Raw genomic sequence first — 12351 nt, forward strand, 5'->3', positions numbered from 1 at the left:
ATGTGGATTCCGGATTTTTCTTTTCTCATCTATTTTAATTGAGTCCATTCCAAAAGGGTGCATTATCATCTGGGAGACGATAGGGGGCGGTTTTTTCACATCTGAGCTCCTACAGGGGCTGCATACCAACGGGAGACTCGTTGATGAAATATGAATTCAGATCGCTAATAAAAAAATAACACGCTAATTGTCGTGGTGGGCATTCAGGTGTCGGGCTGATAACACGTGTTATCACGTGGTGGGCACTGAAAGTGTTAAAGATATTGATCTGTAGAGTTCTTAACCAAGTCAGAATATAGAGCTGTTTTACTCTAGTATTATTTACAAATATTACCAATCAAACCTTTTTACAGCCACAAAGTACAGCAAATACATTTAAGTTTTCGTATTTACCCGTTTCTAGTGTTAGTCCTTGTCTCATTTTCTGTTTTATTTTTGGTGATTAGGCTACTAATTGGTTTATGTTTGGATCTCTATGTTTGGGCCTTCAACAGATTGGGAAATAACCCTAGAATTCTATTGTCAGACGATATGTTTTTTTTTAGTTCTGTTGAAGAAGTGAACATCTCAAACCCTGCCCTCTTTTCTTGATCCTCCAATCACAACTGTTGCTTTTGTCTGAGGAAAGGGGTTTGTGTTTTTGTATCGCTGACGTCCTAAAGGAGCCTTGTGCCTTGTGTTGACCTCGCGCAGGTTTACCAGGACGCCTCTGGAGTGGAGCACATCCCCGTGGTGCAGATTGACCTCAGTGTGCCTCTCAAAGTCCCAGGCAAGTCCAATCCACTTTATTTATAAAGCACGTTTAAAAACAACAAAGTTGACCAAAGTGCTGTACAAGTCCCACAACATGAGATCAAAAGATAAAAGCACACAATAAAAAAAACATAATACAATATGTCACATAAAAAAGGCAGGTCTCTCAAACTGTTTAAAAACCAAAAGGCAGCTCATTCCAGAGCTTTGGGGCTGCCTCTGCAAAAGCACGGTCCCCCCTAAGCTTCAGCCTGGACTTGGGAACAGCCAGGAGGAGCTGGTCAGAGGACATGAGGAACAGCCAGGAGGAGCTGGTCAGAGGACCTGAGGACCAGCCAGGAGGAGGAGCTGATCAGAGGACCTGAGGAACAGCCAGGAGGAGCTGGTCAGAGGACATGAGGAACAGCCAGGAGGAGCTGGTCAGAGGACCTGAGGACCAGCCAGGAGGAGCTGATCAGAGGACCTGAGGAACAACCAGGAGGAGCTGGTCAGAGGACCTGAGGAACAACCAGGAGGAGCTGGTCAGAGGACCTGAGGACCAGCCAGGAGGAGCTGGTCAGAGGACCTGAGGAACAGCCAGGAGGAGCTGATCAGAGGACCTGAGGAACAGCCAGGAGGAGCTGATCAGAGGACCTGAGGAACAACCAGGAGCTGATCAGAGGACCTGAGGACCAGCCAGGAGGAGCTGATCAGAGGACCTGATCAGAGGACCTGAGGAACAGCCAGGAGGAGCTGATCAGAGGACATGAGGAACAGCCAGGAGGAGCTGGTCAGAGGACCTGAGGAACAGCCAGGAGGAGGAGCTGATCAGAGGACCTGAGGAACAGCCAGGAGGAGCTGGTCAGAGGACCTGAGGAACAACCAGGAGGAGCTGGTCAGAGGACCTGAGGACCAGCCAGGAGGAGCTGGTCAGAGGACCTGAGGAACAACCAGGAGGAGCTGGTCAGAGGACCTGAGGACCAGCCAGGAGGAGCTGGTCAGAGGACCTGAGGAACAGCCAGGAGGAGCTGATCAGAGGACCTGAGGAACAGCCAGGAGGAGCTGATCAGAGGACCTGAGGAACAGCCAGGAGGAGCTGATCAGAGGACCTGATCAGAGGACCTGAGGAACAGCCAGGAGGAGCTGATCAGAGGACCTGAGGAACAACCAGGAGCTGATCAGAGGACCTGAGGAACAACCAGGAGCTGATCAGAGGACCTGAGGAACTACCAGGAGGAGCTGATCAGAGGACCTGAGGAACTACCAGGAGGAGCTGGTCAGAGGACCTGAGGAACAACCAGGAGGAGCTGATCAGAGGACCTGAGGAACAACCAGGAGCTGATCAGAGGAGCTGAGGAACAGCCAGGAGGGGCTGATCAGAGGAGCTGAGGGACCTTGGAGGAACAAGCCGTTATTTAAAATAAAAAACGCACAGGAAGCCAGTGGAGGGAAGCCAGTACAGGGGAAATGTGCTCTCGCTTACGTGTTCCAGTTAGCAGACGAGCAGCGGCGTGCTGGACTAACTGCAAGCGAGAGAGGGAGGCCTGACTGATGCCAACATATAAGGCATTGCAATAGTCAAGGCGAGAGGTCATAAATCAGACTAGCTTGACGACTACCACAGAACCCTATCATTTATCACAACCAATCTTAACCTGAGGACAACATGAAAATGGCTTCCCGCTAAAGCCTTGGCAATGGGGACAATGATTATGGATTATGTTCAATTCACAACTTAAAGGGGCACATCGTCCAAAAAACCCAATGCTGACTTATTTTGCACATAATCTCACACACATTCAAAAACTCGAAACAAATCAAATCAAATCAAATCAAATTTATTTATAGGGCCCGACAACACACGTTAATGTCCCCATGGGCCGTACAGGTCTTCTTTAAACAAGTCAAGAAGACAACATAACAATAAGTCAAGAACAGAACAAGAACACTAGATGAATGCAAATAAATGAAAGAATGCAAGCACTCCCAGACATACCCCACGCGAAGGTAAGGAAAAACTCACTAAAACCTAACAATAGGGAAAAAAAGCTCCACAGGCAATGTGGAGGAGAGAAACCTTAGAAGGGCCGTTCAAGGGGGGATCTCCCTTCTTAGATGTCGGTGATAGTAGTGTTGCAGACGGACAGTTGGTAAGCATGCACTCATGTGTGTGGTGAAACACAGATGAGTGCATGCAATAGCAACTGTACATTTTGAAAAATTAAAGATAGAGCTAATAGCGATAGCAACTGAACATTTTGAAAGATTAAAGATAGAGTTGATAGCGGATCTATTTGAGGCACAGGGGCGGCGCAAGAGGGTCACGTCCTCCCCGTCTTAGTCACGGGACATTCAACACTCCGGTCGTTGCTCAGGGACAGCCGGAGACAGGGGGAAGGGGGGTGACGCAGAGAGGGTCGCGAACTCCCCGACATCATCGCGGGACATCCGGCACTCCGGTCACCACTACGAGACCTCCGAAGACAGGGGGGCACGCAGAGGGGGTCGCAATCTCCCGGCCTTTGTCACGGGACGTCCAACACTCCGGTCAACACTCCAGGACAGCAAGTCATAGGAAGACAGGGAGACGGGACAGGCGTTAGACAGCTCATGAGATTGTAGTAGGCGGACATAGCAATAGATACAAGTGGTAGGCATATATGTGAATGGAGTAGATATATGATATATGAAGTAAGCGTATTATGTGAATAGAATAGAAGTACTTAACCCAGCAATGAAACCGCGTTGACTGTTAATCTGTTAACAGTCTGTTAATCAGTTGACAGGACCACGGACAGACGGCGGTGAATAACTGATCCAATGCCTCGGAGGTGCATGTAGAGCAGTCACTACAAGCTTGGCCAAGACCCCGAGGCATCCATCACCTTGGTCAGCGCCAGGAGACGGGTACTCAGAGAGAAGGGGGAGGGAGGGGGGGGGGGGGGGGGGGGGGGGGGGGGGGGGGGAAGAGTTAGAGAGTTCCCATGTTTGTGGTGCTGCAAAGGAGCAGACATGTAGTACCCTGTAGTGCCATGTAGTACCCCGTAGTGCCATGTAGTACCCCATAGTGCCATGTAGTACCCCGTAGTATCCTGTAGTACCCTGTAGTGCCATGTAGTACCCTGTGGTGCCATGTAGAGCTATGTAAGCCATGTAGTACCCTGTAATGCCATGCAGTACCAAGTAGTACTCTGTGGTACCATGTAGTACCCTGTACCCTAACTAAACTACCCTATAGTAAACTACCCAGTGGTACCATGTAGTACCCTGTACCATAACTAAACTACACAGATTAATCTAAAGGTCAGTCCCCGACCAGGTGAGATCAAGGTAGGTTGAAGGAGAGAGAGAAAAGATGAGTCTTAAGCAGGGATTTAAAAGCTTCGACAGAGCAGGCGCCCCTGATGACGGCAGGTAATTTGTTCCACAGGTAGGGAGCGCGGTAGACAAAGGCTCTGTGGCCGGCGGATTTCTTTTTAACCCTAGGGGTCGATAGAAGCCCCGCATTTTGTGAGCGCAGAGCACGAGCGGGCGAGTATCGGGAGATGAGATCAGATAGATAGAGCGGTGCAAGCCCATTTAAAATTTTGTAGGTGAGGAGTAGCACTTTAAAGTCAGAGCGGGCTTGGATAGGAAGCCAATGTAGGGCGGACAAAACTGGTGTGATGTGATCAAATTTTCTAGTTCTAGTTAGTATCCGTGCAGCCGCATTTTGCACGAGTTGAAGATTTTTGATGCTTGAATTAGGTAAGCCTGAAAAAAGTGCATTACAGTAGTCCAGACGTGATGAGACAAAAGCATGAATCAGGGTTTCAGCATCAGCCAGAGTTAAAATGGGGCGTATTTTTGCGATATTACGAAGATGGAAGAATGCAATTTTGGTGACATTTTTTATATGTGCATTAAATGAGAGGGAGGAATCAAACTGAAACAGTTTTGCATTCATTTAATTTGTTGTGTTGATTACAGCTCCATGAAATTATGTAATGGTGTAGAAATACCAATACCTTGTCTTATAGGGACTGCTATTGTATCATTTAATTGAGCTGTTTACTCTCAATAACTGTCGAACTTAACACATTGACCGCCGGGGGTTGTGCCCATCTTATACCCCTCTCTGCCACCGTTAAAAGCCTATGGAGATGTTTACCTTCTTTGCAGGGCTATAACTTTTTAAATTGTATTGCTATATTGACATTACTATGGCCCATTCAACATCGATTATCTATCGTTCAGGATGTGGGAACATTATACTTTTTCATTCATACATTGTTGTGTTAATACCTTCGAGAATATAAGTATGTTTTTAATCTTTTCTCCTGTAATTCCAAAAACGCTAGTTATAGGCCCAAACGCATATGATAGATTATCAATTGGTGTTTCTTTCCCATACACGCTATATTAAAAAATTAAAATGTATATGATCGGTATACATTATGCTTCATCATGCGTGGAGGAAAGGGGGGGGGTCGTTTATAATTCCTTGATCATCAGTAACGGCTTTATTTAGTATGGGTGGATATATTGATCAGATGGATTGCAAACGAGGAAACGCACAATCGGGCTGAAAATAACGTTACTGTCCTCTTACCGTGGGCCAATGAGACTGGCGGTGAAAGATCCCAATTATTCGACGCCGATCGCCTAGGTCCCTTTCCGGTTTGTATGGCGCAATAAACGCCGAAATCATATCGATTATTAAGTTTAGAAAGCGATCCATATGTACTATAGTGTCTGTCAGGAGTCCCGTAGTGAGATGTGACGATGACACTTCCGTTTTTTGCGAGAGTGTAACTCGCCCGACCATCCACCAGGCGGCGGTATTGAGCCGTTGCAGTCCCATCTAGGGTCCCGCTAGGGCAGGGGTGGCCAACCAGTCAGAGACTAAGAGCCACAAAAATTACTGTGGTACCACAGCCACACCATATACCAGCGTTTCTCAACTTTCTTTTCAGTCACGGCACCCTTCATGTGTTTATAGGTCTCACCCTCTGGCCTCTGAAGTTGCTAATGTCTTTTTTATTTGGGCCTCACAAGGTTAAAAGTACCCTGTGAGACCCACGGTTGCAAAATGACAATCACTTTTAGCCATTTAAAAAAAGAATGTTTATTTAAAAAATGTTAAGCACATGTATAGTCAATTGGTCCTGTTGTTCAGCCTCACAATGCTATTTGATAGTAAATGTGTTTATATGTCCCACCCTCTGGCCTCTGAAGTTGCTAATGTCTTTTTAATTTGGGCCTCACAGGGTTAACCTCTTAAGCCTGAGATATACAGTAAAAGTGTATATTTTCAGCATTACGTTTGTTTACCAATTATTTTAACTGTTATTAGTGAAATATAAGATTATAGAAATCTCGGGGCATTGAGTCGGATACCGGGCATATTGACAGGAGGAAGTGGCACAGCCAAAAGTGAGTGTAGTCTTTTGAAGGAAGAGACTCAGGGCTTTCGAATTTCGAAAAACTACCCTACCCAGCTCACACTAGCCCCTGTCAATCATCTGACTTCTGGATTAACTTTTTAATTTCTCTTATTTTTTGGGATTATCTCCCACAAACCTGAACGGTATTGCCATAAAACAGAACACAGTTAGTTCTTTCTGTGAACGTCTTGCAAAAAACGGTGTTGCAATACGATGAAAAATGGTGGAGAAATTTACATTATAAAAAAGATGGCAGAATTCAGTACTGTAACTACAAAACCTTTTGTTTAATCATCTTCCCTTTATTCATTTGCTTAGATTTTTCAGGTCTGGTCAATTTTAGCATGGTGTTATTCACAGTCAAAGATAATTTTTTTTTTAAATAGAATTGATAGTCTCCTTTGGTTCATTACAATTTACTCAAGCCTAGTAACAGACACACTATTTCTGACACTGATCCATATATGTCTCTAGATTCAGATACCAAGAACATGCAAATGGACCATTTAAAAAAAAATAATGTAATGTTTATTCTACGTCCTTATGGAATGAAAAAATTAAATATTGATCTAAAAAAAAAACGCTGTACAGCGATGTTGGCGATCAATGTGTGCAAAGCTGTTTTGAGTTTTTGGATGTGAGATTTTGTGCAAAATAAATCTAATTTTTTCTTTTTTATGAAGTGCCCCTTTAACTCATTCATGGCCAATCACGTAATATTACGCGTTTGCTCGCCAACCGTTGAGCGCCAAAAACGTAATCTTACATTTTTAGATCGTTTTTTTTTTTTTATTTTTTATTTTTTTTACACTATGGGTGCCGGCCAGAAATCCGGAAAATTACTGTGGATTGCCAGCGCTATTTGTCTATGGAGAAATTCCCTTCTTTGCAGGGCTATAACTTTTTAAATTCTATTGCTACATTGCCATTATTAGGGCCCATTCAAAGTCCTATATGTATTGTTCATTGTGTAGCAACGTTAAACTTTTTCATTCACATACATATTCATAGTAAAGTATGGTCTAATGTATAAGTATGTTTTCATCTCTTTCTGCAGCTTTCTCCAGAACGTGATATATAGCCCCAAATGCATTATATTGATGATGAAATACAGTTTGATGGCAATCGGGGCGATATAAAAAATTTCAATTGGACGTACTTCTAGAATGATTTACGTATGATCTGATGATGACCGGATGGGCGGGGGATCGTTTATAATTCCGTGGGCAGCGTTATATCATTCATCTAGTGTGGGTGATATGTTCATCATAACAGTTTATATGGAATACGATAAAAAATAACGCTGAATCTTACCGTATCCTCCTCGCGCCGTTGGGCGATGAGCGTGGAACAGTCATTTACCTATTATGGTATGTAGAAATATCGGGTCCATTTCCAGCTTGTATAATAGTATATATGTCCAAATCATGTTGTTTATCGAGTTATTGGCAATCGATCGCTATGTATTGTGTCGAGATCGAGTCCCGGGAGCCAAACAGAGTGCCCGGAAGTAATATGGCCGCCCAGCACAACCTCCATAGCACGTCCTGTTTGGCGATTGCGCCGATCGGCCACCAGATGGCGCTCCTGAACCGCCAGAGAGCTCAGTGGGTCCTCCTGGTGGATCTCAGGCCAGCGGAGGGGAAATATGAATCCGATCGCAGATTTTTGAAATATTGATATAAGGACGCTGTACAGCGTCCTCCGGCAACTTGAGCATGGCCGGGAATGACGCTGTAAAGCGTTTCCCGGCAGTCATAAGTGTTAATATCCTATACACTCTCACGGACCTCAGTGTTATCATTGGAACTCATTCTGAGACCCCGAGAGTGCAATGCCGGCCGAATCCTGCAGTATCGCCTACCCTTTGAAATCTTATTTCACACTGTGTGTTACATTGTATATGGTCTGGGCGGAGAATTTAGACCAAGCCAAGTGAAACGGTTCATCCGAGCACCTTGGAACGCGTTCAGCACACTTGAGGCATATCTTGTGCCACTTCATGTCAGGGACCCGATGGACATCAATACTGGAAATCGCGATCAGACAATTGGAATATTCTTTTTGGGATACTTCCTAGTAAAGTATATGACATCAATCCTACTTTGATCCAACAATGATTTCACATCGATCGCAACGATCATATGTAACGTACTCCAAAACGTATGCCGTTGCTGACGATCAGCGCATAAAAAATCGACCCCCCCCCCCCCCCCCCCTTTAATGCTTATTTAATGCTTACCTATTATATACCTTTGATTTTGAAATAGTAACGTGTCCAGGCGAGCAACACGAACGACTTTAGCAAAATTCACATAGCGCTCCATAACTCAGCTTTTCAGGAATTACCCCGGATCACTCTGAAACTATACAATATTCACCACGGTGATAACACGTTTCACTCTTCTTTTTATTTAATTTTTTTTTATTGATCTTTTTCCCCCTCCATTTTCCTCCGATTTTCTCCCATCCCAATGTTAGTCGTTATGCCAATTCCCAGTCCCTTCCTGGTCGCTGCGCACTTACCCCCCACAGTCAGATCATCTGGGAGAGTGGAGGCTACCACGTGCTTCCTCCGACACACGTCCAGCCAATCACCGCTTCTTTTCACCTGGCAGCGCGGATTCTCATCGAGAGGGCGTAGCGTGTGGGAGGATCACACTATCCCCCTCAAGTCCTATCCGCGCTTAGCAGGCGCCCCGACCGAACTGTAGGAGTCGCTGTTTACAACGACCCGGACCCACCCCGCCAGCTTCTCCCACCCTCTAATACAGCCAATTGTATTAGTGCAGACGGCCAGCCAAGCTGGTGACAACCCCGGAGCTGTGAGCTGGATTCGAACAGGCGAATCCAGCTCACCGCTCCGGGGTTGGTGACAAACGCAATCTCCGCTCGGCCACCTAACCGCCCGCTCACGTTTCACTCTTCTAAGTCGTCAGCCAAGCTGCTGAGTCACAGTTTAGGGTTAGGCATGAGATCTCCACTAAGGTTTTTTTTTTGTATCCACTTTTTCTCCCATTTTCTATATTTTCTCCCATCCCAATTTCGTATCATCCAATTCAACCCTCCCCTGTCACGAACGCTGTTTCTTGCCTCCCACAAGCCGGCTGCAATGTGGACTAAGTCATACATAGCACAAGTCCCCTCCGGTACTTGAGGTAACAGCAGTCGCATCTTTTCACCTGCGCAGCTCGATCTCTCAGTGGCGAGGAGTAACGCGTGGGAGGCTCACGCTGCCCCCGACACTTCCTGATTCTACTGCGCAGGCACACCAACCGACCTGTAGGAGTCGCTGTCCACAACGCCCGATCCCCACCCATCAGTTTCCCACCCCCTAATACGGCCAATGTGTATTAGTATGAACGACCAGCTAAACTGAAAGCAATGTGGAGCGCTGGGCTCGAACAGGCGAGCCCAGCGTCTCCGCATTCGTGGCGAGCGCCTTGCCCACTACGCCACGTAGCCGCCCTAGATCTCCACTAAGGTTAACACTTTGACTGCCGGAAAACGCTTAAAAGCGCCATTCCCGGCCATGCTCAAGTTGCCGGAGGACGCTAGCGTCCTTATATCAATATTTCAAAAATCTGCGATCGGATTCATATTTCCCCTCCGCTGGCCTGAGATCCACCAGGAGGACCCACTGAGCTCTCTGGCGGTTCAGGAGCGCCATCTGGTGGCCGATCGGCGCAATCGCCAAACAGGAAGTGCTATGGAGGTTGTGCTGGTCGGCCGTATTACTTCCGGGCACTCTGTTTGGCTACCGGGACTCGATCTCGACACAATACATAGCGATCGATTGCCAATAACTCGATAAACAACATGATTTGGACATATATACTATTATACAAGCTGGAAATGGACCCGATATTTCTACATACCATAATAGGTAAATGACTGTTCCACGCTCATCGCCCAACGGCGCGAGGAGGATACGGTAAGATTCAGCGTTATTTTTGATCGTATTCCATATAAACTGTTATGATGAACATATCACCCACACTAGATGAATGATATAACGCTGCCCACGGAATTATAAACGATCCCCCGCCCATCCGGTCATCATCAGATCATACGTAGATCATTCTAGAAGTACGTCCAATTGAAATTTTTTATATCGCCCCGATTGCCATCAAACTGTATTTCATCATCAATATAATGCATTTGGGGCTATATATCACGTTCTGGAGAAAGCTGCAGAAAGAGATGAAAACATACTTATACATTAGACCATACTTTACTATGAATATGTGAATGAAAAAGTTTAACGTTGCTACACAATGAACAATACATATAGGACTTTGAATGGGCCCTAATAATGGCAATGTAGCAATAGAATTAAAAAAGTTATAGCCCTGCAAAGAAGGGGAATTTCTCCATAGACAAATAGCGCTGGCAATCCACAGTCATTTTCCGGATTTCTGGCCGGCACCCATAGTGTTAAGGATTAGGTCTAGAAACACCCTTTTAGGGTTAGGCATGGTATCTCCACTAAGGTTAAGGATTAGGTTTCGAAACGGCCTCTCTTCCTCGTTCAGATCCATCTCAACCTCTGTCTCCTCTGCTCCCTGCAGGTTAGGGTTAGGGTTAGACTAACCTCTGCGTCTCCTCTGCTCCCTGCAGGTCTGCCCATGTCTGACCAGTACGTGAAGCTGGAGGAGGAGCGTCGGCAGAAGGAGAAGGCGGAGAGGAAGAAGAAGGAGAAGAAGAAGAGGAAAGAGAAGCGCAGCGGCGGGCGGGGCAGGAGGCAGGACTCTGGCCCAGAGAGCGAAGAGGACATCACCCCGGCTCACATGGTGGACATTGTTACAGAGGAGATGCCAGAGGTAGGCTGTATTCATAATGTACCACTTCACCTCTTAACCTCTTAACCTGCAATGGCCGTTTTGGCCATTTTAGTTTTCGTTTTTGAGGACTGCATACTTTTTTTGCAAACCAAAACAACATACTTTATACTTATAGCACATTCACTTTTAGTGCTAACGTAATAGAGTAACATAGGTCTGAACTTGAGTTGTAGAAAAACTTGTTACTCAAGTTTTTCTGTAGTAGTTAGTAGTCCAGAGGTGGTATGGCTTACAAATCCATACGGACCCATAGCCCTGAAGCCTTATGTAGTACAAGTCCAAATTTCATAAAGATCCATTCAGAAATGAGTGATTAGGATTGATTTTGGTAAACTGTGTACAAAAGAAAAACGTAAGGTTATGTATATAACCAAGTTCTATGAGTTATGGTGACGCTCAGCACCAGTTGCATAATATCTCGCTTCAGTGGATATGCACTGAATAAATTTCAAAATGTACCTTTACATACCAACATCCGTCTGACCACACCCCCATCTGCTGCCTACATAAGCAGGGGTGGGGCCACACACTCATCTCCTTCCCAACAAATTTCACCACAATGAAAGATCAAGGGCCGCAGCGGCGTCCTGGTGCTGAGCGTCACCATAACTAATAGAACTTGGTTATATACATAACCTTACGTTCTATTTCGTTATGGCTTACGCTCAGCACCAGTTGCATAACAGGAGCTGAGCGGGAGCCATAGCTCGACAAATGTACCCCGCTGAGGCCCCCCACAACCATCAGACCGGGGAGGACCGAGCCCCCCGACCCTCCCTAATGGAGGATACCCCCCCTATTGGAGGCTTACGGGAGAGAGACTGATCCGACCGTGCGAAGAGGAACTCAAGCGGGCCCTTTCCCCCCAATAGCACACCGCCTGGCACACTGACCCTGCAGAACAGGCAGTCAGCATGGCCGTAAGTACTCAAAAAAGGTTAACCAACGGAGGCAGGCAGCGCACCGGGGAAACCAGGCAGCAGGCTGTAACCTGAGCCTGGAGCACTGCGGACGAGACAGGCTCCAAAGGAGTCAGCTGAAAACAGCCCCCCCGGCGGAAGGGGCGTATGCTGGCGTTGTTGATCACCATGACAAAGCCTCCATTAAAAAAAAAACACCCAGAGGGGTCGAGGCAGAGAAGGCTGACATGAGTGGCAGACGTCATGAATGTGCAGGGGCACACTCAACCGGGTAACCCGGGAGTTGACTCTGCTCCAACACACCAGGGAATCAACCACCCTCTCGGTACAGACGGTGGTTGTTCCTATAACCCCTCAAGAAAAAACTCCATAACACACCTGTGGGTATACACTGGCTATACCGCAGTACAAGTGTTTCAGTTTTCAAAA

At 46.3% G+C, this 12351-nt stretch overlaps 1 protein-coding gene across 4 annotated transcripts in view; it reads left to right on the top strand.

The window, feature by feature from the left end:
* Positions 1-12351, top strand: part of ap3d1 (adaptor related protein complex 3 subunit delta 1) — an 87155-nt gene that overhangs the window by 41470 nt on the left and 33334 nt on the right. For all 4 annotated transcript variants that reach the window (XM_084309480.1, XM_084309482.1, XM_084309481.1 and 1 more), the window contains exons 19-20: positions 694-769; positions 10779-10981. In XM_084309480.1, the coding sequence (XP_084165606.1) occupies positions 694-769; positions 10779-10981 (279 nt within the window). The remainder of the gene's footprint in view (positions 1-693; positions 770-10778; positions 10982-12351) is intronic.

This window comes from Notolepis coatsorum (assembly GCF_963971535.1).
Source record: "Notolepis coatsorum genome assembly, chromosome: 3".
In the NCBI taxonomy this organism is placed as follows: Eukaryota; Metazoa; Chordata; class Actinopteri; order Aulopiformes; family Paralepididae; genus Notolepis; species Notolepis coatsorum.